Source organism: Dermacentor andersoni, chromosome 7 (assembly GCF_023375885.2).
Source record: "Dermacentor andersoni chromosome 7, qqDerAnde1_hic_scaffold, whole genome shotgun sequence".
In the NCBI taxonomy this organism is placed as follows: Eukaryota; Metazoa; Arthropoda; class Arachnida; order Ixodida; family Ixodidae; genus Dermacentor; species Dermacentor andersoni.
Window position 1 is genome coordinate 49,964,721 of NC_092820.1, and position 27,901 is coordinate 49,992,621.

The 27,901-nt window shown below is 45.2% G+C and overlaps 1 protein-coding gene across 1 annotated transcript in view; it reads left to right on the forward strand.

The window, feature by feature from the left end:
* The window catches only part of LOC126534457 (A disintegrin and metalloproteinase with thrombospondin motifs 13-like), an 86,477-nt gene extending 82,121 nt beyond the window's left edge, over positions 1 to 4,356 (forward strand). The window contains exons 10-11 of the mRNA XM_055072916.2: positions 3,131 to 3,238; positions 4,201 to 4,356. Coding sequence (XP_054928891.2) covers positions 3,131 to 3,238; positions 4,201 to 4,236 — 144 coding nt within the window. The 3' untranslated portion in view covers positions 4,237 to 4,356. The remainder of the gene's footprint in view (positions 1 to 3,130; positions 3,239 to 4,200) is intronic.
* The last annotated feature ends 23,545 nt before the right edge of the window (positions 4,357 to 27,901 follow it).

The following is a 27,901-nucleotide window of genomic DNA, read 5'->3' on the forward strand; positions in this document are numbered from 1 at the left end:
ACCCGGATTAGGTTCAAGCAGTAAAGGCTTTTCCTTCACCTCAGCTTGTCAAAGACATCCGGAGTTTTGTGGAGCTCTGTTCTTATTTCCGATGGTTCATGAAATATTTCGCAGCAATGGCTCGACCACTCACTGAACTTCTTAAGGAAGACATGCCTTTTCCGTGGGTTACCCTCAGGCTACCGCACTTTCATGCCTTATCACGATTCTCACCAATCCACTGGCCTAGGCCCACATTGAGCCGTCCACACCTACAGAGGTCCGATCCGATGCCATTGGTTATGGGATCGGCGCCGTATTATCGCAACGCCAACACGGACTCGAACACGTTATAGCCTACGCAAGCCGGCCCCTGACAACTGCAGAGCGCAACTATTCGATTACCAAGCGCGAATGCCTTGCTCTTGTCGGGGCTGTTTCAAATTCCGCTCATATATGTATGGCAAGCCCTTCTCAGTAATCACCGACCATCATGCACTGTGTTGGCTTTCGTCTCTCAGGGATCCTACTGGCCGCCTCGGTTGTTGGGCCCTCCGACTACAAGAATATCCCTTCACAGGTACTTACAAGTCTGTACGCCAACACCAGGACGCAGATTACCTCTATCGCTACCCTGTTGAAGACGCAACCTCTGCGTCTGATACTGACGCCGACACATGTGTTCTCTCTGTTTTCTGACTACTCAACGTCGCCGACGAGCAGCGCCGTGACCTATCCTTGCGTATCATCATTCACCGCCTTGAATCGTCACTTGCCGATAGGTCCCTTCACTTATCCACGCTTCAGGATGGCGTACTCTACCGCAACAACGTTCACCCTGACGGCCCTGCATTATTCCTTGTCATCCCTAACCACCTCCGCTCCGGTGTTCTCCACGAAATTCACGACCTTCTCACTTCTGGTCTCCTGGGTGTTTCGCGTACCTACGACCGGATCTGCCAATGCTTCTTTTGGCCAGAGCTTGCTCACTCCGTTCAAAGATACATAGCTGCGTGTGAGATAAGCCAGCGAAGCAAGACACCATCGACGCTTTCTGCTGGGTGCCTTGAACCACTCGACATTCCCGCGGAATCATTCTTTTAGTTTGGTTTGGACTTGCTGGGCCCTTTTTCTTTTTCTACCTCTGGGGACTGGTGGATCGCTGTGGCTGCGGATTAGGCCAGGTGCTACGCCACCCGAGCGCTCCCTACAATGTGCGCCACATATGTCGCCGATTTTCTTGCACGCCAGGTGAATTTATTACATGGAGCTCCGCGACAATTTCTCACATACCGTGGCCAGACATTCCTTTCAAAAGTTATCGCGGAAGTCCTGCAGTCATGTGCCACGAGGTACGAGCTATCTACATCGTACCATCCGCAAACAAATGGCCTCACGGAGAGTCTCAATCGCACTCTCACAGGAATGCTCACAAAATATGTCTCTTTAGACCACATTGACTGGGACCTGACTCTACCGTTTGTCACATTTGCTTATGATTCCTCGCGCCACGACACAGCTGGTTATTCCCCATTTTTTTTCTTTTCTTGTGTTCCGCCGAGATCGAGCACTGCACCTCGACACAACCCTCCCTGCTCCCGATGCACTGACCAGTCAATATGCACTTGACGCCATCACCCGCTGTGCCCACGCAAGGGAAATTGCCCCTGACCGCCATCTTAAATTCCAATAGAGTCAAAGGCATTTGTACGACCACCTACACTGAGACGTGCACTTCCCGTCTGGTTCTTTGGTGCTTCTATGGTCCCTGGCGCGTCAGGCAGGCCTGTCAAAAGAAGCACTGTAATGTTACGCAGGCCTATACCGAGTGCTTCATGCCGTGATTCCGTTACCTACGGGATATCCCATAACGCCCCATCTGCTTCCCAATCCAGTGAAGCAGCATCACCCTCCGAGTAATGACATTTAGACGCTCCAGCACGTCGCTTCAGCCGCTGGGGAATTGTGCTACACACGTGTGGTATTTGATTGTTTGAACCAGGTGCGTGGGTACTATCGCTCAAAAAAAAAGAAGGTCGAACGAACTGGGTTCGCGCTGTGAATCTAACCGGTCAGCGCTGCAACCGCTGTTGTAACTATAGCCTGTAAATAGTTGCTCGTCTTACTGTCTCGGCCTTCGCGTAACCATATTTATTGATTGAATGCATTGACTTCAACAGTACGAAGAATATTCCGAAGGTATACGGTCCAAATTGTATATGTATATCACGAATGCAGCACAAATTATCATTAATCATGGCTACTATTACTATATGTTTAGTGCTACTCTAGCATTTAACAATCTCTTTAAATAAATGCGTGTTCTGGGTTTTCTAAAAATGAAGTTTCCACGGAAAAGAACATTGTCTGACGTATATACAGTACTAGGAAATAGCCGATTTTTAAAATTATTTTTATCCGTTGAACATCATTGCGTAGGGGCCATCTTTCTGGCTTTGGCCCCGTTCGGTGAATACACATACACTGGAAGTTTACCGTGACAGCACCACGTCGCCTGATTCGAGTGGCCCACATTTGTCTGTAGCAACGGAGGGAAAGAGGGTCTACGACTTTGAGTGAGCAGCCTACGCCTTCGCCACACCAATTTGTTTTCTTCGCAACTGAAACAATAATGCTAAATTAAAACAATATAAAATTGTAATTTTATAATTTATTTTATATAACAAAATTTTATATAAAATTTATTAAAGCAATAAACTTTTTTAAAATTATAAAAATATAATTTTATTTTATTAATAATTTACGAAATCGTACAACATCCTTACCGCAGGGCTGCCTAACGCAACATGAATACCATGGTGTGCCATACTCCCCAAAAGTGTTTCGCGTTTCATGCTACCCGAAAGCACTGAACGCGAGTTTCCGCTGTTTATCCTTACCAGGATATCACGTGTCTATTTCTCGTAGTGCACTTTCAGAACCTACTTCAAGCAGATACACATATGTGTGCTATTTTCTTAGAAGAACCAACGCTTTATTTTTGTTGACGAGCTATGTGGCGACAAGAACGGTCTTATATCGCATTATTTTTCTTGGGTCAAGGCCGGCGTTGAATATTGCATCGTATTTTTTTGCCACCTATCAACGTTCACGCCTAACTTCGTATGATGTATTTCACTTGACACCGCAGGAAAAGCTTTGCTTTGTCTTTTGCTGTTCGGGATTCCAATCGCCAAAGAAGATAGTCGCACCCGACGGCCTTCATTGTGGTAAAGATTCCACAGGTATTGTGGACAGGGTGAGAGAACAGTTTTCAAATCCCTATAGTGAGGACATTAGTCACTCAATGCAGTTTGTTATGGAGTTAATGTCCGTTTATGACATAATCACCCAAATGGCAAGAAAAACGTCTATAAATAAACTCACGGTCCTTGCTCTACCCGGACTTTTAAGTTCGCGTGGTGCAACACAAAAATGAAATAAACACTATTGATAAAAAATACCTGAATATTCATACCTGAAATACCTGTATACATGAATAATACCTGAATATTCAGTTCTGCTTACTTTCCTTTAGGGTTGAGCGTAACGGGAACTTCTCATTATTAACAAGTGTTGCAGACAATGCGACCCAAGTGCCCGGTAGCTAACGTGTTCGTAGCACAGCGTGGCACATCCTGTGAGAGCGGCATTGAGACTTAGTGCAGTATTTTTAACAGCTCTGACAGAATCTATCATAGTATGGCCTGAATGCGTCATACATTTCTTCAACAGAATGACACAAAAAGTGGTGCTGTAGAAATGCATATTCATTAGGTGTGCCTGCTTGTTTCTTTGGAGAGAGCAGTTATCATCGCAGGTTATTTCACAGTTCCGCACTACTTAGTGACGAAATACAGCAGCGAGCAGGAATTTACAGCGGGTTAACAATACAATTAAGCAAACACCGGCACTCAACGAGCCAGTGCTCAACAAAAGCTCTGTTTTGATTTGTCTGCAAGTACACAATTCATTATGTTGAAGAAAAAAATCAAGAAAGAATGCACTATGCATAGTGAGCCCTTTGCGCACATTTGTTTATACGGATGGTGTGCTATTTTAACTGCACAATATTTTACCTATGTAAACTTTTTTTCTTTTACCTAAACGGCGCTTCGGAGACTTAGGTCATTTGAAAATAATAAAACAAAAAACACAGAACATAGAGAGCTTTTAGAAATTTTATGAGTCTAAAGATGGATGTCTGACTTCTTATTTCAGAGGTGTATCAACGGAATGTGCGAGAAAATCAACTAACCTGCGAATACTACGCGGAATGGAGGAAGCGTCGCATTCCTTTGCGCGAATACATGCACAATTTTACAATCAATAAAGCGCTGCTTCAAGCTTCTAAGCATGAAGCTTTATGAAGCGACACGTTTCTGTTTAATTTCAAGAAACCCAGAGTTAGAGAAACTTTCGCGAATGTCTCTGCCGAGTCGCTAGCTCCACATATTGGTCAAAATGGCCCTTGATTTGCTGTGAAAGAGTGTTTAAGAGAGTGCATATGTTCGAGGTACTGCTATGACTATATACATGCTGCTCTGCAATGAGTAAAAAGAGAGGTCAAAATGCCGCAATAAAACGCCAAGAACGTATAATAATGATATTCTACGACAATCGCTCTCAACATCGCTCTTGATGGTAATGTTATTTACATTCAAGCAATGTACTGGCAGACGGCGTTGCCCAAACCATTTTATTTGTAATCTAAAGCGGTCACATTGAAGCCTCCTTTTCTCCAACAATGTGCAATATACACTGTCTCCGGCGCCGCCTGATTTCGCTATGAAACTACGAATGATGACGCGACAAAACTGCACGTTGACGAAGCAGTGATGACGATGAAATGACCACTGTAAAACTAAAAACATCTCATATAAACATGTTGGATAACGTCAGAACTGAATTGAACACCAATGAGTTCAAACTGCCTTCTCTAATGGTCTACCAAATAAATGGAGGGATGTAAAATCACAGGGCCAGAACTGCCCCTTTGGGCGGGAGTGTCCATGCTCCATGCTGCATTGTGCTAGGAAACGAATCAATCTCCTCCAGAGTCCAACCTTCTTAATTCCTATAGAACTATAATACATACATTAATACTTAGGCTGGTAGTCTTTATTTAACAACCAAGAAAATAATTGAAGAACGAAAGAAGTTGTAAGATACACAACATATATATGTGAGTATGTGTCCGTGCATGCGAGTACGTGTATATGTGTATATGAGTGTATATTTATATGGATATATATATACATGTACGTAAGTATATCTTTAAATAAATAAATAAATAAAATATAAATAGATACAAACGAAACGAACTAAACACTTTGAGAAAAAGAAAAGACGAGCTAACATAAAATCAGATATTTACAGACTCGAATGAAGTAAAAAAAAAAAAGCGGGGAAGGGACTAGTTCAGATACTAGGCTTTACAATTGGTATCATTTAACTAAGGCAGATAAAACAATCTGAGCTTTTGTAGGCTGTGGAAACCGGTAGAGAGGGAAAGGGAAAAAGAAAGAGAAAAAAGGGTAAAGGAAAAAAGGAGAAAAAGGGAAGAAAAGGAGGGAAGGGAAAAGAGGATTTTTTTCCCACTCTGAAAAGCAGACTCCAGAAGAAAGAAGACACACAAGACAAGACAGACAGAAGATAACTGACAAGACAACGGACACAAGCAATTGAAGACGAAAAAAGAAAAAGATTGTAAGTCAAGAAAAGACGAGTGAAATAAAAATTGTATAAGTATGCATGTAATATCACGAAGCAAAAGAAGACCAATGTACGTCAAGACAGACAATATTGGTAATATGTATTCTATTCATGAATAATAAATCCCGCAACCATCCGTTCCCTTGGCCGTGGTTCCCCTGGTGGTAGACTCCCCCCCCCCCCCCCATTGTTATTTTTCCAAAATTATTTGACCACGTCATTTTCATTTATTTTTCCAATTTGGCAGCCTGCCATACTTCGGTGCAGCAGGCAGGGCTTAGTTTCCTATTTTAATTATTTTACTTTTATTAATTTTTATTGCCCAACACAACCCTTATGTAGAAGGACGCAGGAGGAATCACATTGATACGACAATAAATACAGCAGGGCGATGAAGCTGACACGACGAAAACGAGATGGCCAGTCTGTAATAATGATCTTATAGTGACGACAGTGTGAGGACCAAGGTATGAGGCGACTTGATGACTGCGAGTGTATGAGGGTGACAGCATGATGTTAACGAATGCACGAGAACGACCAAATGACAGCAATGGCAATATGAAGGTACATATCTCTGCTGAGTAGAAAGAGCATGCTTACGAAAAAATGACGTAGACGAAAGATGCTGTTGAAACGGCAAAGACGGTATGAGAGTGACAGCGGGACGACAGTGGGAGGAAGTTTCTGAAGTGATGGGGGTGGTATGACGAAAACGTGACAAAGACAGATGACGTCAATGTATGGCGATGACTGTGCGAAGATGACGGCGTGATGACAATGAAAGGATGGCGACTACGGGACGGCGGTGGCCAGACGAGAGCCGACTGAAAAAGGTAAAATGACGACCATGAAACGATATCACAAGAAGCCGACAAGCACTGACACCAAGAACAGCACAGGCGAAATTACTTGGGCTTAATAAATGAAAATAAAGAAACGATAAATTAATGGCAATTTCTGAGGTTGTGGGATCGTTCTCCATCGATGTGCGGCAAGTCGTTTTTCCATACACTTTATATTCCCTTTATTTATAGTTTCTAAATTTTCGTTTATTAAGCACAAATAATCTAACCTATGTTGTCCTTGGTTTCAGGGCTTGTTCGCTTCTTGTGATATGACTAATAAAAATCGGGCCCCTCGGTTAACCAAAGGGCTTCGGATCTCAACAGTGAGGAGGACTGGAGTCGGCGCATATCCAGCGAAGTCCTCCAAGATCAACTCCTGGCCGTCCGGAGAGCTCACGACATCGGGGAAGCCTTTGGCCTACCGGTGCCTACGTGAGCGGAGCCACCGACTTAGCCTGGGGGCTTGTGCCCTCGGACCCTAGTTTCTCTGGACTAAAATAAAGTTCTTGCCATTCCATGCCTCGGTTAACCCCCTTCCTCTTGACATTGAAACGAGCACAACAAGATCACGAAGACAGTATGACAACGACTGCATGACGACGATCGTATGACATTGGCACAATGATGATGATGGCATGACAGTGGCATACTGGGTACATCACGACTCTGTGAGCACGCTGGCGTGGCACGACGGCTGTGCGACGACGGCTGCATCGTGGCATGACGAGAATCAGATAACGACGCTGGAGTGATAACGATGGTTTGATCACGATGGCGTCACTGCTACGAGCCAATACTGGGGGTCCAAACCTGGTACACAATTAGGACCTTTGAGTCAGTCTAAGAGACTAGATATATAGACAAATCGATGGGTAGATCAATATAACATATCGAGAGATGGATGGGCTAAATAAGCCCAAAGTAGACAAGCAATGCTAATTGCGTAAAAGAAAGTCATTTTTCTCACTCTGATTGCTGTGTTGTGTTTTCAAACGATATACAGTAAAATCATAAACGCGCTATTGCTAGGAAGCTATTTGATTGAATGAAGGCTTACCTATGAATGTTAACGCTTCAAATTTATTGCCCGCGTATTCGCAGTGGCGGTTGAGGATGGTCGTGGATCCACAAGACATGCAGCCACGGTAATTGCAAGGATGCCTGAACAGGCCGAAAAGGTTGCGATCGCTGTTGCTCTCACCGACGACAATGTTTCCCATATCTACAGTGAATCCATAGCCTCTATCAGAGCTTTCCAAAAGGGCACGGTCTACGCAGAGGCAGTCAGAATTGTCTCAAAGCAAGGGATTAAGAACCACGTCATATACTAGTTCCCGGCACACTTATGACCAAAGATCGGCGATGTCCCAGACCTTAAGGAGGTGGCACACAAGGCTACGCGCGCGCTTACAGACCGTGTGGCTTCACCCGACCACTCGGAGAACAAGGACGCCCCCACTACATACAATGAAATAAATAACGTAGAGAGTAAACCGCACGCTCACTCGAGCTCAAGTGGTTACACTCAGAATGCTACAAACAGACACATACCCCATGCAAAACAGACTACACCACGACATGCCTGAGCTCTACGGTAAGTCTTATTGCACCAATTGCAACACATTCCTTAACGTCTATCATTCACTCTGGCCGTGCTCGTAAGCTCACATAAACACCGAACCGGACAAGCGCAAGCTTGAAAAAGCAATCCGGAGCGAAGAACTCGCTCCCCAACTCTGGGCCGTCCAGCAGGTCCACGACGCCGCCAGGAAACTCAACCTCCCGGTTCCGTCGAGGGAGACGCCTACTCCATGAGAGCCCAAAGCTCTCGTGGCCGGCAGGACCTCGAATAGAGTTGATTTCTTTCCTTCCTTCCTTCCTTCCTTCCTTCCTTCCTTCCTTCCTTCCTTCGTTCCTTCCTTCCTTCAAATTTATTTGATCGAGAACGCCCGCGACCTGAAAGGTGGATCAGTGAAAGTTCCCGATTGAGCGTTGTCATATTTATCCAAAGCAAGCCAATCTCGTTGTTTGCTTTCAGTTTTGCACAATGTTATGAAGCAGTTTTCCCCACAAAGCCATTTGTGACGAGATGTTCTATGTCTACAGCTTCCTTCACTTTTCCGAAGATAAGTTTACGAAAGATTTTAGCACAATATTTTAGCCATGGGTGATTTTTAAGTAAAAAAATGTGAGGAATGTATCACAAAGCAGTGGGGCTTCATGTTGATTATATTGGTCAGGGTTTACATCACTTAGGGCGTTAGGGGTTACAATCACATAAGGACGCACACATGATGCCAGCTCATATGCACATAAATATACTGTTTTCGGGCTACAGGGCACAAGACAGTTCCAAAAACTAAATCAAGTAAGCTATTGGTGATGGAAATGTCATAAAAGCAGAGTGAGAATCCTTCATCAGAGATTTGGTCGCCACGTACATTCAAGGTGATGTGAGCGCGAGCTGCAGGCAGGCGCATGCCACCGGCTGGTGCTTCGCTGAGGTATCAAATACGCAGGTCTTAACCAATTTGGACGCTACTGCGGCGCTTCCAACTGCATACTTAAGGGGGTCTTGATCAGGACGCCTGCATGTAGGTGGGACCCTGCTGCGACTATATGCTCGGAACTTTAGTGACAGTTACTGGCGATTCCGGACGCAATGTTTCATGTCCGCCCACATGCTCCACGCTTGCCGACTCCGCTCCCAATTCTTAGCTTTCGTTCTTCGGCATCACCGTCGATGTTGCTGGTTGCCCGAGAACTTAAGTTCTCATGTCTCGGGCCATTGCCTCGCGTAATATTTGCCGTCGACGGTTCCTGCCGTAGCACTCGTATCACGGCTGCGTGTAGTTGTCCTCTTTTGTGTACGGCCTACAGGCAGACTATTAGCACTCATAAGTTATTTGTCCGTGTTTCAATAAATATTAAAATGAACCTTTCTTTTGCGAAACACTAACCTTTCCGTACTTTTCTCACCCTGGCCGCTGGATGTTGCTGCCTTGCAAATAGCTGATAGGTAAAAAGTTCAATTATATGTATGATGGTAGAATGAAACCTTGGTCCGTAGTACAGAAGTTAGACGCTCTTTGAGGCCAGAATTGCACGTGTACTTATATCGTTTCATTGACATTTATTCAAATTATCGCCACGTTGCTCACCTAGCATAGCACGGGTGCACGAGAGCACATGCGTGTCGGCCTCTCTCGCTTGCGCCAAGCACGCAAGAGTGAAATGGGCACATTTAGAGCATGACATTTGTCTAATTCGTTCATGAAAGCTTCCCTTCCCATTATTTCTACATTGCGTGTTCGACATGAATATTATAAAAAACGGCAGTAGTGGGCCCAGTGAAATTCTGCAAAACCACATGTACACAAATTGCAACCCAAGTACACGTTCGGTACTGATGTCTTTTGAATGCGGAAAAAAACTAGGTATACGGCAATGGCGTTGTATAGACCAAAACAAACGCGAAAAGAATGTCTTCAACAACTTGAAAGACATCTCCATTCTCATAAGAGTAAGGTTTCACACTGGGGTGTTTATGAGAACGCCCACGCAATGCAACAAAGATATAAGACAACGGAGTTAACGCCAACGATACTCATTGCCATTTTTATGCTGAAGATGAAATCCTTATGTGTCTCATATGTCTCACCTTGAATGAAAACGCATCGACGACACGATAGGCACAAAATATATACGAAACTTTCTAACTTTTGTGTTTATCAAGGCTAAGAACCCCCGACTTTTGGTGTGGGTGAACCACGAACAATTGTATGCATTGAACTCATAATCTCTGATGTTAATGAAGGCGAAGTTAATGGACAGATAGTTATAGGGGCCTCGAACCAATGGCATTTACTCGCCAGCCAACGCCGAATGTTCTTCGCACTTCCAACTGCTAATCTGGGTTTAGCGTTTTCAAAACCAAACGTTTTGTCTTTTTGTGGCGGTCATTTGATTTACGCACAAGCCAGACTTGATGATTACTGCTCTACGTAACTTCATTTAAGTCTCTGGAAGGTTACGCTGCAAGGGCACCCACCGTGGGACACTTGTTGGCATTTTTATTTCTTCGAAAGTTTATGTGCAGGCTCTCTCAAAATGTGCGTCATCATTCAGTTGCCTATTGCTTCTTATTAAGTATTTGTCCTTACCCCTTTGGTGTTTTTTTTTGGGAGTATGTTTTATTCAACCCAATGTGGCCAATCCCGCACGTGAGTATAAGCCATGTTTAGAAGCAGCAACTCGCTGGTCGCTGTGTCTTGTGTGACGAGAACTTAGTAGATTGTTTTATTGTGAATAGTATTCTTTGCCTACTTCAGCCGATTTGAGATATCTATCTATCTATCTATCTATCTATCTATCTATCTATCTATCTATCTATCTATCTATCTATCTATCTATCTATCTATCTATCTATCTATCTATCTATCTATCTATCTATCTATCTATCTATCTATCTATCTATCTATCTATCTATCTATCTATCTATCTTTCTATCTATCTATCTATCTATCTATCTATCTATCTATCTATCTATCTATCTATCTATCTATCTATCTATCTATCTATCTATCTATCTATCTCTTAATCCCTACCCAGTAGTCCAAGTTTTCAATCTCCTTGGGGCACTTGGCATTCGCTGATGCTCGTGATGATGTTGTTGCCACAAGATTGCCATCTTTCCAGCTGCGCGTTACTCTCGTCATGTCACCGTTATCACGCCTCCTACCTCGAACCAGCCCCACGAGTTCCCCAGTATCTTAGGTCACTGGGTATGGAGATGTTGTTGTGATGCTATCATGATCGTGTCACCGTCATTCCAGGCTTGTCATCCATGACTCATCATGGTGTCATTGTCACGCTCTCTTCGTCATGCAGTGGTCATGCATAATTCTCGTCATTATAGTTTCATGACCGGACCCTTGTCATGCTTTTTTTCTTACGCATTCTGCTCCAACCCAGTGGTTCAAGTTGTCTATTAGAATCGGTCACTAAGAAAAGCATTCTACCATTTGACAGCGCACATTCAAAACTGATAAAGAGAGGAATAGCTAACGTGTGCCTCAATTCGAGATTAAAAAAGTTATGTGAGCACGAGCTTGTTACATGTTTTAGGAACCAGATTAACCGTATCGAATACACTCTATTTTCTCCCTCCGTAATTACGGCTGTGTGCGTAAGCCACCTGCAGAAGTTAAAACACGTTAAAAACGCGGAAGTCAAAAAAAAAAAACATGAACACGGACGTAATTTTGTACCTACATCAGCTGTCCCCCAATATAAGAAAGGTCGGAGCCAGATGCCATGTGCGCATTGCGTTTTGCACCACATGCAAATCGGCCAAAATTTACCCTTTTATGGAGAATAAGTTGCCGGCTACGTGCTCCAAGAAGCACGTCACGTGCCACACCGACTGTGTTGGCGATCTCGTTTAGAATGTTCCAATAAAGTGTGGCAAGCTGAATATTGGACAAAAGTTGGTCGTCAACAGCAACATGGGCGGCCACTTGACAGAATGCTGCAAGCACTGTGGTTGTGTGCCACTCCTCGACAAAACCACCTTTCTAAGGAAGCAAAGAAACCGCACCGAAAGGGAGCTATAGAGACTTTCTTCACAAAAGGAGCAGGAAATAAGTGCATTAGCACACCGTAATCAGCATTAAGTGACAAAGGAATGTCATTCATCAATGATGGTTTGTAATCGCCGCTAAGATTAGAAGGGGCAGCTGCATCATTTGGTTCGATACTTCGATTACGCCTGGAGTGCACGCGTGCTCATATGTACCTGCCATGAAAATTCAATACAGATCACTGACATAGGAGCAGTGTTAGCACCCATCAGCCCTGCTTCTGTCTACTCTGTGTATTTTTCACTTAGGTTTCCTTAATAAAATTTCGTGGTTTCTGGGGGAAAGAAGAAGAAGTGCTAGCGCAGCAGACGCACTTCGCGACGGCTCTGCCTTAATGAATGTTTTCCGCTGAATTATCGAGTCAAATACCTGAAAATCGACCACCATCGGATAGAGCAAATCGACCCGAACCCAGGGACACCGAGACCCGGGGTGAGCGACCATTTTCGAAGATTTTTCGAAGTGAGAAGCACAGCTAAGCTTAACGCCGACTAGGCCTATAGCGGAAGCCTACCGGCCCCCGCTAGGGCGGAAAACGGTGTCGCAGTGTAAGCCAGAGGTTCGGAAGCACTTCCGAAATGGAGGTAGACGAGGCAGAAGTGGGGGAAACCCTGAATACCAAGTCGAGAGAAGAAAGAAATGATCCCGCGAGCCGAGCCGAGGACGGCGACGCGGATGGATGGATCAGAGTTACGCACAAAAGAAAGGGCCTGGCGAATGCTACCCAAGAGGCAGACAAGCAAGGCATCCGCTGGAGAAGCCCGACGCGCAAAGGCGGGAAGAGCATAGTGAACAAGATTCTACGAGCAAGCAAGATGCCCAGGCTACCTAGAGACGGCATCAAGATAATCGTAAGACCGAGAGACGGGCTGAACATCAGAAACACGTGCAGCGCCAGCCTAGACGAGGCGATACGCAATGAAGCAGGAGTGAGCAGCGACGAAATCATCACGATCTGCCCCAACCACAAGCAAAACATCTTGGTGGTAAGCACACCTGACGAGACGACGGCGACTAAAGTCGCCAAAATCAAGGAACTAACAATCAACGGGAGGCAACACACGACCAACGCGTACGTCTCGGCACCAGAAGAGATGGCCAAGGGGATAATCCGCAATATTCCCCTCAATTACACACAAGACCAGCTCTTGCACGCACTGGTGAACGTGAGGAACCCTTTCCTGGCGTACGCCAAGAGACTGGGCAGCACGACCACCGTGATACTACTGTACGAGGGCAACAGGGTCCCCGCGTGGGCGCACTTCAACAGCATCATGGTGAGAGTATCCCTCTATCGGAAACAAATAGACTTCTGCAAAGAGTGCGGCAGGCTCGGGCACAGACCCGATGTGTGCCCCAGACCGGACGACAAGCTGTGCCCGGCGTGCGGTAGCAAAAACCTGGACAAAGACCACGAATGCACACCTAAATGCAAGCTCTGCGGAGAAGCTCACCCCACGGCGGGCCGGACTTGCAGGGCTAAATACAAGACGCCATACATGGTAAAACTAAGAAGATGGACAGCGAGAAGAAACGAGGAAGAACTCTTGCGAGTAGCCGGCTCACAAGACCCTGACGGCGGGGAAAGCAACCACACACAACCATCTCCCGCACCCAGATCCAAGTCCAGGTCCAGATCCAGATCCATGTCCAGGCCGGGTGCGCGGGGATGACCGATCTCGAGGTCCAGGGACAGATCCAGATCCAGGTCTAGGCCAGGAGCGCGGGGACGACCGACCTCGAGGTCCAAGTCCAGGAACAGGGACAGGACCGGGAGTGGGTCCATATCCACCTCGAGGGGGTCGAAGCCCGACACGAAGGGGAAGAATCAAGAACAGACGACACCAGCAAAGGTGAGCTGGTCAGACGTAGTGGCCAATCGTGAATCGGGAAGGTCCTGCAATACCAGTAACGATAGGGGCGGGTACGATCACATAGAGGAACGCGTGAAGGAATATCGAACGGAAAACCAGCTACTCAGACAGGAGCTAGAAAAGGCAAAAAAACAAAACAGCGAATCAGCCAAAAAAATTGACGAACTACAGAAAACACTTAATGAAATACTTACCAAAATGCAGACACAATCGTCGCCCCCGTCAGCCGCCTTCGCCTCCGTCTCCACCCCATCCACCGAAGCCATGGAGGAGGAAGTCGATATCTTAGCAGATGTAGCACACCCACTGGGCGCCAAGCGTAAAATCCCGGAGACCAAGACCAACGAACAGGTCGCTTCGGTACAGGAGGTCAAGAGACCCCGACCTAGCACAAAAAAAACTGACGTCCTTCAGGACATGCTCAACAAACTCTCTGACAAAATGGAGAAAATGTTCGAGATGCTGGCGGCGCGCATTAGTGACAGCGAGGCAGAGAGGAAGGCGCAGGCCCTAAAGTACGACAGGTGGCTCGCAGAGCTGGAGAAGAAGCTCTCGTAAAGATGGCGGGCACCAAAAAGGGAAGACTCGTCATCTGGCAGTGGAACTGCCGCAGCTTCTCAAACAAAAAAGCAACAATGACACAACACATTAAATTGACCGCAAAAAGACAAAAGTCCGACGTAATCATTCTCCAGGAAACATTCGACCACGCCAAAATTTCCGGGTACGCCACCCACAAACAACGCACAAAAGGGACGGGGATGGACATAGTCGTGACCACATTAGTCAAAAAAGGACTGGTCGCGATCCCGAGAATTATGAGAAACATTACGGACATTAGCCACATCCTCATAGAAGTCGTGCCACGCAGCAAGAAGGAGAGCAGCACTTTCGTCATGAACGTCTACAGCAGCCCGTCCAAAAAGGGCCTAACACACAATTTCGAAGATTTAATAAACGAAACGTTGACCATCGCCGGCGACAACAGGCTCGTCATCGGTGGGGACTTCAACGCTCCACACACGCAATGGGGATATGGACACTCGTCCAAGAAGGGAAAAAATCTGGCCGACCTCATAGAAAAGGCCGGCCTAACCCTTCTCAACGAGCCGGCCTCACACACCAGAGTGGGTGCGGGCCCCCATAGGGACACCACACCAAACCTAACGCTATGCAGGAGAGCCGGGAGAATCACCTGGGAGAACACCTTCGAGGACCTGGGGAGCGATCACAGGATACTCAACATAGCCCTAGGAGAGGCCCGCGTCACGAAGGGAATAAAACATAAGTTCCGGCTAGTAGACTGGGACAAATTCCGCAAAATCAGAGACGAAAAAGAACAGGGACCCATAAGAAACATAGAGGAATGGAACGGAGAGCTGCTACGAGACGTAGAAAAGGCCACGACCGAGATGGAGTGGGACAACTGGGAGGCTCGACGCGAACATGAAGACGACGACAACGGTGGTGGTCACTCTCCGCGGATGGACAGCAGGCTCGCGCACCTCGTACAAGCCAAAAAATCTATCCAGAAACGGCTGCAAGGGCAAAAACACAATAGAAATCTAAGGCGCAAAATCGCGGAACTAAACAAGACCATCGGAGCACACTGCGCCCAGTTATGCAATCAGGATTGGGACGAGGTATGCGACGCCATGGACGGCAACATCAACACGGGCAAGACGTGGAAGATCCTCAAGCACCTGCTCGACCCGTCGGGAACGAAGACAGCGGCGAAAGCTGAAATGACCAAGCTCAGACACAAGTACAAAGGAAACATCCGTGAAATGGGTGATGAAATCGTCAAGCTCTACCTTGAGAGACCTCCAGCCGTTGAACACCGGTACTACTCGGGCTCTCCCAACGAAGACCTCGACAGAGATTTCTCCCAGCAAGAAATCAAGGCGGTCCTGCAGACCATCAAGACCAAGTCGGCTCCCTGCCCCGACAAAGTGACCAACAAGATGCTCCGGAATCTGGACGACCAGGCAACGAGCCGCTTGACAGACTACATCAACGAGTGTTGGCGGAACGGCGGGATACCCGACGAATGGAAGAGGTCCGACGTGATCCTCATCCCGAAGCCGGGTAAACCCTTAGAAATACAGAACATGCGGCCGATCTCTCTCACTTCCTGCGTTGGTAAAGTGATGGAGCACGCTTGCCTGAGTAGAGTTAACGGCTACCTGGAGTCAAACGACCTGTACCACAGCAACACGATTGGCTTCAGAAGAGGGCTCTCTACACAAGACGCCATGATACAACTAAAGGAGCAAGTCATAGATACCACGGGGCGGGGCTTGAGGGCAATACTTGGACTTGATCTAAAGAAGGCCTTCGACAGGGTCAAGCACACGGCCATACTCGACAGAATCGTGCAACTCGGCCTGGGCGAACGAACGTATAATTTTATCCGAAATTTCCTTACGGGAAGAACAGCCAGAATCAGACTGGACGAGGAGGAGAGTGTCCAGGTGGACATGGGCAGCGCTGGCACGCCGCAAGGGTCCGTCGTGTCACCGATGCTCTTCAACCTCGTCATGATCGGACTATCGGAAAAACTGGACCGAATAGAAGGCATTAATCACACAGTTTATGCAGACGACATTACGATTTGGACCACGAAAGACGCAAGCGAGGGCGATATGGAGAACAGGCTTCAAGGGGCGGTAGAGGCAATCGAAAATCATCTAGAGGACACCGGACATGAATGCTCGCCGGAAAAATCGGAATTGTTGCTCTGCCGCCCCAGGAGGTTCGGCAAACCGCCCAGAGACGTAGCGGAACTACACAAAAGGGGAATCAGATTAACCACGAGGAAAGGCACGGAGATACCCATGGTCCAAAAGATTAGAGTCTTTGGTCTCTGGATCGAAGCCAGGGGAACAAACACGGAAACTATAACACGCCTGGAAAAGAAAGTCACGGCGGCCATTCGGCTAATACAGAGAGTCTCCAACAACAGGAGGGGCATTAAAGAAAGAAACGTCGTACGGCTCGTTCAGGCCTTCGCGATCAGCCACGTCGCGTACGTGGCGGCATTCGTCCACTGGAACAAGGCCGAGAAAGACAGGATCGACGCGCTCATTAGAAAAGCGTACAGAACAGCTTTGGGTCTCCCCCAATACACAAGAAACGAAAGGTTACTACAACTCGGGGTGCATAACACGCTGAAGGAGATCGCAGAAGCACAGAGAATAGCGCAACTCGAAAGACTCTCCGGAACCAAGGCGGGCAGAGAAATCATGGAAAAGATCGGCATAAACTACCACGGAATGAACGGCCCCAAGATGCAGATTCACCCAGACGTCCGAGCCGCAATTAACACGGAAAATATCCCGAAGAACATGCACCCCGTGCACAATGTCGAGAGAAGGAAATGCCGCACGAAAACGATTCTCAAAAACCACGGCGCGCGGGAGGGGGTGCTCTTCGTAGACGCCGCGCGGTACCCCCGAAACAGGGACGACAATGGTGGTGTCGGCGCTGACAAAGGTAACTCCCTCTTCGCAATGGCGGTCGTATGCACGAAAGGAAAGACCGTGACTGCGGGCTCCGTAAGGACTAGATCGTCGGAGGCAGCGGAAGAAACGGCAATCGCATTGGCTATAATCAGCGGACGGCAACAATACAGAACAATAATCAGCGACTCCAAGACGGCTATTAGGAATTTCACAAAGGGCTGGGCCTCCACCGAGGCGGCCATTTACCTTAATATAACGCGAAATGGAAACATGTGTAAAGCTGCGCTCCCATTTTCAATTAGGGAATGTCGTAATAGTCGGACATTTCTTACCTCCCTATCAAAGCTGAAATAAATCGAGACAATACGCGCACGTGCACAGGTAAGTCACCATATGTATGTTAACCTGGAGCCTCACTTGAGGACACCAGGCCTAAGTGGTGGCCGCGTGTCACATAACGTTGTGGGGCATCGTCCTGCGCTACAGCTATTTCTCTTTACTTTTGAGGTGGTGGAACTAAGTCTTGCTTTATTTACTTTGTGCCGAAGGTGCATAGGTCTCGATTCCTGTCGCTTGAAGATGAAAATAAGATGTTCGCAGAAATTGAAAATTGAAACATGTCGGACGTTAAGGACAGTGACAGTTTGGAAGCTGGCTGTTTTATATTTAAAAAAAAAGGAAATGGTGACTGCGTTCAGGATATATTACATCCGTCTGATGTGTCAGATGAGGAAAAACCATATAAAGAAAATTCATGGCGTGAAAGTGTTTTTGAGAAGCCACCAGTGGAGTATAGTGGAGTTATGAAAATGTACCTTGCTCCTACGAGCTACCCATTCCGTACGCATATTTCTGAGGCCGCATGCCCAAGAGCGTATTTTTGTCGTTGGCTGCAACAAACTACTTCTACCGTCGGACAAATCAACTGTGAGAGAAATCTTTACTTTTGCCTCTACTGCCGCCATTTCGCCCTGATGTCCTCGTTTAAAAAGATGCTTCCGCATTTACACAGAACGATACACAAATATTCTTCTCATATCTTATTTGTTTCTTATGTGGTAAGGAAGCCAGAAAACAAAACAAAATAGATATATATGCGAGTGAAAAATTGTGGGATCGAAAGGGGCACAATTCCTTTTCACGAGTGCCACATGCTATTTAAGGAAACACAGTAAATATGTGCTTACTCACAAGCCCTGCGTTGGGTAATGTCATCCATTCCTTTCCGTTCCCTTTTATCAGATGCTAACGCTGGATACCTTATGTTTCAAGGTCTAGAACTGTGCTACATTATCTTCTACTTGCTGGATTGGTAATGGTTACCTTTGAAAGCATCTGTCCATCGACTCCTCCGGGAAACAAGGTTTTGAGTTGTCGATATCGACACGTGTAATTGTTTATCGGGTAAGCTCGTTTCACCGTCTAAGAAATGTTATCGCTCAACGCAGTACGCGCCTACAATTTTCGGAAGTTTCTTGAATCTTATCGATGCTTCTATCCACTTTTGACGATGATTGAGTAGCGAAACCTATCACCCGATCAAGTCCATCTTTCCTCCTTGACTAGGATGACACCGAGGCCTAGCTGCTGACGTCAGGGTGTGCATTTCTGTATTGGCAGTCCTCGTCGAAGTGCGCACGCATCGCTTGTGACATGTACGGATTGAGTTCTTGAAGAGCGTTGGCCAGTGGCGTTTCCCACTTATACTCGACATATTTAATTAGAGGTGCGAGCGCCTCAGCGATGCGTGAAAATTATTTCACAAAGCGCGTGTCGTAGGCACACATACCAAGGATTGTACGCACGGCCTTCTTGTCATTGGGCTGCTGGGACATTGCCATGGCAGATGTCTTTTGTACGTCGGGGTTGACTCCAGGCTCAGATTTGCTGATGACGTGGCCCCGGAACTGAAGCTCATCGTCAGCTTCAGAGAGAGCCCTGATGAATTGATGGCATCTAGTACTGTCGCAAGCCGTCTAAGGTGATCGTCGAAATTTCAGACGAAGGCGATGAGGTCATCCAAGTAAACAAGACAGATATGCCACTTCATTGCCGCTAACATCGCGTTCATCGCGCGATGCCGATCACAGGTGCCGATCACAGTCCGAATGGCATGTCGTTCAACTCAAGAGGCTGCCTGGCGGGAAAGAGGAAATCTTTCTATGATACTCCTCCTCGACATCTAGTTGCCGGTCTCGAGGTCCCACGAGGACAAGTATTTAGCGTTGCAGAGCCGATCCAATGCGTCGTTTATCGGATGGAGGGGTATGCGTTCTTCTTCAACATCTATTTCGACGATGCCGCAACGACAGGATGCCATCCCGAACAAGCCTGGAAGTCAAGAATACGCCAACGGAACATGACCTGGGGCCCTATAACGTAAAACTATTCCAATATGTTTCTATTCCAATCTCCTGACGTCAAATTTGCGTAACCACCAACGCAAGCACCGGGCGGTCACCCGCAGGGTTGTCTGAACAGACCAATCAAACGCTCTCCTCGTTGATAGCAGGTCACTTTTGTTTGCTTGAAAAACGAAAAACATTGCCTACACTGAGCGGCTTGTCGTATCTAATTGGCTGAAAAGAGGCGAGGAGAACGCTCAAGTGGAGAGGGATTCGATCGGGGCCCAGCCACTGCATTGAAAGTCGATAACCGGATGAAGAGGGTGGTGCCCGCGTCTACGATTGGTCGGCTTTCCCTTACTTAGCTTGCGGTGGCTGGTCGAAAATCGCGGCGGCATGCAACGGAAGCTCAAGAATGATGCTAAAACGGACCCTCAGCAAAGAAGAGTTGGCAGAATGAGGGGGTAAACGTGCCGAAAGTCCTCGAAAACGTTACACGGCCACGCAAGAAGTTTTATTACACGCAAATACACCCATGCTCTCCGGCAGGTGCGAGTAGCCAGCGTCTGAGCGATCGGAGGCAGCCATCTTCTATTCCTTTCGGAACGGGGCAGCCTGCGGCTATTCCGAAGAAAATTCAGTTTTGTTCGGCATATTAATGCATCTTTATCGCGTACACGTCACTTTGACGCCGTGAGTTCTTGCGGTTTGGTGACGTCGTGTGACAGGCAGGTGAAGTGGGTGCAGCCCGAAAGCTTTTTACCAATAGTCGAGGGCTAATGCCGAAAAGGGTTCGAATCAGAAATAACAGTTTTTTTTTCTTTTTTCTGTCAAATCATGCATAATCAGTGTGCACACATCATATCAGATGGGGAGGTATCGCGGTTTTCGTGACGTCGCGTGGCAGACAGGTGAAGTGGGGGTGGTCGAAAAAAGTTTTTGACCAATCGTGGAGGACTGATAGCAGAATTGGAATAGAAAAGTTTGGAATAGTTTTACGTTATAGCGCCCCTGATGGCGCCGCGTAGTAGCCACAGGTCAACACGACGTAGCCATGATCTGACGCCAAGATCTAACTGCAACTGACGTTAAAGGCTACAGAGCTGAAGAATGTGTCATAACATACGCCGATTATTTACGGCACAGAACACGCACGACCTCACGGTGAAGTCTTGCAAGATTCCATAAGGAATGCCTTTGAGGTTCTCGACGCAACCGGAGATGTTCCATTTGCCACGGAGACAAGTCGTGTCAGCAAGTCCCTTGTAGGTGTTAAAGACAATGGCATCGTATGACTGCACCAGGAAGGTAGCGGAGAGACATATGATCAATCCAAGCAACAACGCAACCAAGCGCCCGTAACCACGCCGCGAGTTTCTTTCAAGCTAGAGAATGAGAAAGCCGCTGGTTACTCATCTGCTACACCAAAGCATCTAAACACTTGCCCTATGCTGTCAGAAAACAGACGAAGTAGCACGTATACATCAATTTCAAAGCGTCATGCGACTAACAGATCTGAATAAAGCTCGGACAAGGACAAGGCCACTGCCACAAGGAAAGCACGTCGCCACAAAACGTCAAAACACTCATGAAAGTAGCGAGAATAAGGGTCCAGGAGGACTCGCGGAGGTTTGAAGGGAGCCTTGCGATGGCCCTGAAGGGCTGACCACGTAGGGCATTAAGTTCAAATAGTGGGTAGTAACCACGACGCTTTCCAAGCAACTTCTCTTCGCAATTTTGAACGTTTGAGGCGTCAGATCTTTGCAGAAAACGGCGCAGGTTTGCAGGCTTTTATCTAGAAATCGCCTAGACTTCATCGCTGTGCAGGAAACAAAGATTGAGAGTGATGATAATAGAGACATGCTTTTGCAACTTTTCTGTCTGAGTGTAATCTCCGCGTTTCACACGATCTTGGTTTATCCATGGCTGCTTCCTGTTTCTGAAAAACAGCGTACTTTGTTCAGACTTTTGTTACCTCGTAGACATTAAAGGCCGACATATACGTCACAGTTTTGTGTTCCAGGGTGTGCGTTGACGAATAGTTAACTTCTTTGCCTTCAATGACTCTGCTGAACGAATTTTTTTTTTGATACTGTGTCTAGCGCAATGAACTGTGAACGCTGCATTGTGTGAACGGGATATTTCAATTGTGTGTGTGATCCCAGTGATTGAAGCGTGATTAACATTTAGCGGGACAGCAGTGGTGATGTTTTATCTAACGTAATCGAAAATGCAGGGCTCATAGATACAGGAGTGTCTGGCCACGCATCGCGCATTTACACTCCTATTCAGGGTCGCTTTTAGGCCCTCCTTTTTTCATCGAATTTATGTCTCTTCATCACTCCTCTTGCGAGGAGTGTCCTGTATTACCATTCCAATTTCGTTCTCTGACCATTGTATGTTCAAAGCAAAGATTGGTGAGAAATCTGTACCTAATTTCCTACCACAGTGGGCTCTCTAGAAGATTACAAAAATGTTTAGTTCGCGCTGGTTGGTTCATGGCTAAAAACCTTCACGCGTAGTGCAACAAACATCGACTGAGAAAGACACAAGTAGATAGGGCGGGCACAAACTTCCAACTGTTTTCCAGAAGCCATGTAGACGCTTCTATTTGCACAGCATCAACCCCTGCCACACAAGTTTCCCACACCATCATTCTTCCTTTAACAAAAAAAAGCTGCATAACTTCTAACTATATATTGTCAACGCACTAAGAACAGTCAAATCGCACTTGTCGATTTACAAATAAACGTGCGTGCGCACTGTGTGAAAATAACCTGAGCAATTTCTACCTCCTAAATGTACACGAATTTATTAATCACAAAATAGTCATGCCCTGCACCCCGAGCAGCCAACACGTCGAGCTTTGCTTGACGATTGGCGTAAAGCTATTTCCCAAGTAATTCCGGAAATATACTCCAAGGTGCTCGTTCAACAAACGCCAATGACAATTTCTTAGTTCAACACTTACTACAGTGTGCTGATCTCTACCCCTCCCGACAAATACAATGCTAAAGTCTTGGAGAGCTGTATGTCTCTTGTAAGACAATTGCAGGATGATGAGGGCACGTTCATCAGAGGTGCTCTTGCAATCCAAGAAATTGAGTTTGTTTGCTTATTTATTTACTTATTACATACTGCAGGCCAATCTGGTCCAACCAGGACGGGCGATACAATTTACAATATATCTGTTTTACACAAAAAAAGAACAACAAGAAGAAAAGAAACATGATAGTACCAGAGGAAAGAACGCAAAAAGACATAATCATTTAGTCATATAGTGCATGATAAGGTGCTGTGAGCCTATTCCAGTCGGACACAGAACACGGAAAAAGGAAAACATATATCTCTGTTCTTGCAAAGTAAGGGGTTAGAAAGTGTGTTTGGTAATGTCGCGTAGGTCTTGTGGCCAAAGGGTAAAGAAACACTGTCTGATGAATAGCTATTTTACCATTAAGAAGTAAGTTTAAAAAATTTAAACGACATTTTTTTTCTTCTCGATTCAAGTAGCTCAATGTTGTTAGCTGTCATGAGCTCAGAAGGAGAATCAGTGTACTTGAATTTGGAATAGATAAACCTGACAGCTTTTCGCTGAATTTTTCCTAACTTCTTAATGTTACGCTTAGTATAAGGACCCCAATCAATAGAGCAATATACAAGTTTAGGTGGAATGAATGTGAACTAGCTAAGAAGTTTGACATTACGAGGAGAACTACAACGTTTATGTCTTAAGTAACAAAGTTTGCGGAAAGCTGAAGAGCAAATGTTATCAATTTGCAGATTACAAGAGAGGTTATTAGTGATTGTCCCTCCTAGATACTTGTAACAGGTAACCTGTTTCAAAGGAAGAGATGTCAGGTTATAAATATATTTGAGAGTTTTCTTAAGCGTTACACAAAGATAAACAATTTTATCGGTATTAACAGTCATGCTAGAATCTGTGCACTACTTATATACATTATAGAGATTAGAATTCACTTTAACCTGATCATGTACACCTCTGATTTCACGAAATAGGACATCATCTGTAAATAACCTAATTTGAGTTCCAGGACTAATTACGAAGACAATGTCATTTATATATAAAAGAAAGAGAAAGGGTCCCAGAACGCTTCCTTGCGGCACACCTGATGTTACAGGCAGACTGCAGGAATCAAAACCATCAATTGAAACAAACTGCGTTCGGTTATGTAGTAATCAGAATCCCAAGGCACCAAAATGTCGGGAAAGTTAATATTTATGACTTTATTGAGCAATTTATTCTGAATAACTCTGTCAAATGCTTTACTGAAATCTAAGAATATTGCATCAATTTGTCCACAATAATCTATGCATGGTGCAAATGAATGTACCACCATTATCAATTGTGTTGCAGTAGAGAAATTTCTTCTAAACCCGTGTGGAAAGCTTGAGAGTATAGAGCTTTCCTCAAGAAATAGAGTGATGCGTTTTGCTACATGTTCCAATAATTTACAACAAGAACATGCTAAGCATATTGGGCGATAATTTTCTAATAACAAACGGTCACAAACAAGCGTGACGCACATTCACGGTTGTACTTGCCTTTGAAAACACTCCAGTGAAATAAGTGTTAAAATGCTTAGCGATAACTTGTGGATCTGCAATAGAGAGGCTATCAACCAAAACCTGTGTCACGTGCCTGTCCACATCGCTCATGTAATCCCAATATTTTCTTCGTTTATTATTCATAAAGTTGGGCAAAGTTGTTGGGAAAAAGAAATCCTTAGACTGGTGAATTGCACGTGTGAGATCGTTTTTGATACCATTGCTGATAATAGGATTGGGAGTAGACCTTTTAGCCCGTTTTAGTTTCCGTTTTAAATGAATGATTTTTCGCGTTACCCAGGGTGTATGTTTATGCACTTTCTTTCGCTTGTTTGGTACGAACGTATTCAAACAATTATCGCACATATCAGCAAACTTTTTCCATAGCAAAGATATATTAGGATGGTCGTCAGCAAAATCAATCAGGCAATTTTCCATATGCGCAATCACAGAATCATCATTAGCTATGTCGTAATCTCTAAAATAGCCTATTCTACTAACTTTATGACAAGCAGATTTCAATAGTTGACAATTGTTCAGCTGACTCCATTGAAAACACCCGGAATAATCGACGTTCAAGTGAAGTTTACAAAGCTTTCAGAGCAAGTATGAGTCCCACACTAATAGATATTTTATTATAAGCTTAAAGGTGGACACCGTTCTAGAATCTTTTTGGAAAACGCACACAGTTTAATTTCCTAAAACTTCAGGTAATGTGAAACTGCGTTCTTTGTGAAATGTGAAAAGTGAAACTGTCAAACATGGATCATAAAATTTTTGCTGCTAAATAATTCATAAAATCTGATAAATTGCAATTTGGGATATCATTTCTTATTGGTTCGAAACATACGTGCGGAATTAGAGGGCCGTTCCATCCAAATGAACATACATATCACCCATACACGTCTTCATTGCTGTTACGGTTCCACTGGGCAGCTTGCAATGCTCCAGGAAGTCCTTGCTAAAGCTCTTCGTTTATTTCTATTTATGTTCTCTTCTAGAGCACGCCAATGTTGACTTGGTTGTGCTTAAAGGGGTTCGACTTTGCTACATGTGTTGTTCTACTCGTTTAGTTATTAATGGCCATCTCTCTTAACCCGTTTCTCTTTTCTCTTTAGTAAAACAAGGATACCCGATGTCCCCCCTACTATTCGCCCTTTACCTGGAACCGCTATGTCTAAGCGTAATTAAGGGTTATGGTAGGGTAAATCACCCAAAAAATTGAATTTGCAATTTTGGCACAGAAAAATTTACCACTATGAGGCACAAACCTGCGGAAGCGCTACCTCGAGTGCCCGCTCAAACTGGTTCAAATGTCGCGCCGAAGTGTGCCGCGCGCCTTGGCTTTAAAGATGGCGTACGGAGGCCGCTTTGTTTATCACTGTTGTTCGCGGTTTGCTTCGTTATGGCTTCGTTTTTATTCTTTTCCTTGTGTGTGTGCGGTAAGCAAATGATTTGCACTAAAATATATAATAATTAAAAGAAAATTAGACATCCGCCTAATCGTAGGAACTGCCACAAAGGAATCCCATACGCGCTCCTCGAAAGGATAGCATCGTAATTGATGACAAATTTGTCCTGGTACGGGGCTCGAAAACGAAACCACCGCCTTTCCGGGGCAGCCGCTCTACCATATGAGCCAACCAGGTTGCTAGCAGATGTCATGGCAAAGTCGAATTTGTTAACTAGAAGCAAGTATTTGACGTAATAGTCCTTTGTAGAAAAGAACTATTATGTCAAACTCTTGCTTTTACTTACGTGGTCGCCTCTGTTTCGACTTTCAAACGTAATACTTTCCCATAATATGACACAATCGTCCAGCAAATGAAACAGAAAGATAACTTGAAACTTAATCGATCTTTGAGCAAATGTATTCATGGACAAACACAGAACACCAACGAGTCTCTCTACCAACTCATCTGGTGCCGCTGCCCTAAGAAAACTTTGTGAGTACTAAAACATTGAAGACAGCAACTAACAATGCTATAGCCTACGACAATGACGGTAATTCTGCACGAAAAGCTGTTCTGGAGGCCCAACGAATTTTTCCGGGTCTGTTTTGTAATATTGCCCTCGACAAGGTCGATAAAAAGCCTGTTGACAGGGCACAATTCTATTACTCTGCTGAGAGCAAGGAAGGACGACGAATAAAATGGAACACTAAGAAGGCTGTTGAAGAAACTTGCAAGAAAGTCAGCAGTGAAATGCCGTCTCCTGGGGCAATTTGAGAATCGACAAGCAGTATTGGAACATAAAACTTCATTTTTACCAAATTGCATTTTTAGTTATTTTTTCAAATTGAATGTACCTGTTCTCAGAAAGTGTTCTCCCCATTCCAGTGAAACGTTGTAGTCATGTACTACAACCAGTCATAAATATTCTAAACTATAAGATATCTGATTATATGAATGATAATACTGGAAAAATTTACGCTGCAGGAAACCGCCCTTGTGGATTTGTGCAAGCAGAGATATATTTTTCTGGATGGGCACCCCAACGTGGATATGATATCCCTTTAGTTCAGATGCAACCTATGAGTATTTAGAATAACGCTGCGTAATACCATCACATTCCTCTGCGTGGTTGCGGAGAAAAGGTACATCAAATAATTAAACACACTCGAAATTTGGGAGTGGGCCACAGGAAAGGCAACCCATCTAGACACAAACAAAGTGCCTCGTGTTGTACCGAAAAGCATCTTTTGTAAGCGCGTGAAATTTGATGCAAATTTCTGCAGCCGTTTATAAAATATTACGTTTATACCAACATGTGCCATTTACCCTACCATGCCTCCTTAAGTGGACTTATATCGACGGCTTCAATATTGTGGGTATTGAAGTAAAGGTCTTAGCTTCTAAAGATGATCTAGTGGTCTTCTGGACGAATAAGCCCAGTGTTGAAGATGTAGTATCGACAACGGAGTAATTTCTCAGCATATCAGGAGCACGAATAAATTCCTCGAAAATTGAGTCATTGTTTGGCTCATGGTGCTAGGAACCAGAAAAAGATTGAAGGCATCAAGTGGACTGATGTACCGCCAAAATACCTTGGCATGGAACTAGACGCATGTAAATTAAGTGTGCGCCATTGAAATGGATGGGTTTCGGCCTCGCTAGTGCAACCATACCGTTAAGACGTGGTTAGAGCATAAGACACCTTTGTCACTAGCGTTAACTGTCATCATTGTAGTGTACCAAAGACAATTAAACATTGTTTTATCAGCTGCGAAGGCGCAATAATATCTTGGGAGTGCGTCCAACGGACATTGAAGAAAAACTTTCAAATCAGTGCTCATACTGTTCGATACCTGGTGCCGACCCCTTATTATAATACACCTTTCGACAGGCATTTTCTTCGTGGGAATACACAGATTGTGGAAAGCACGAATGGTGCACCTCAAGGCCGAACACGTAGTACCTACAAGCGTGCATTTTATTCAGATGCCTGTGCAGCTAAAACATGCTGATGATG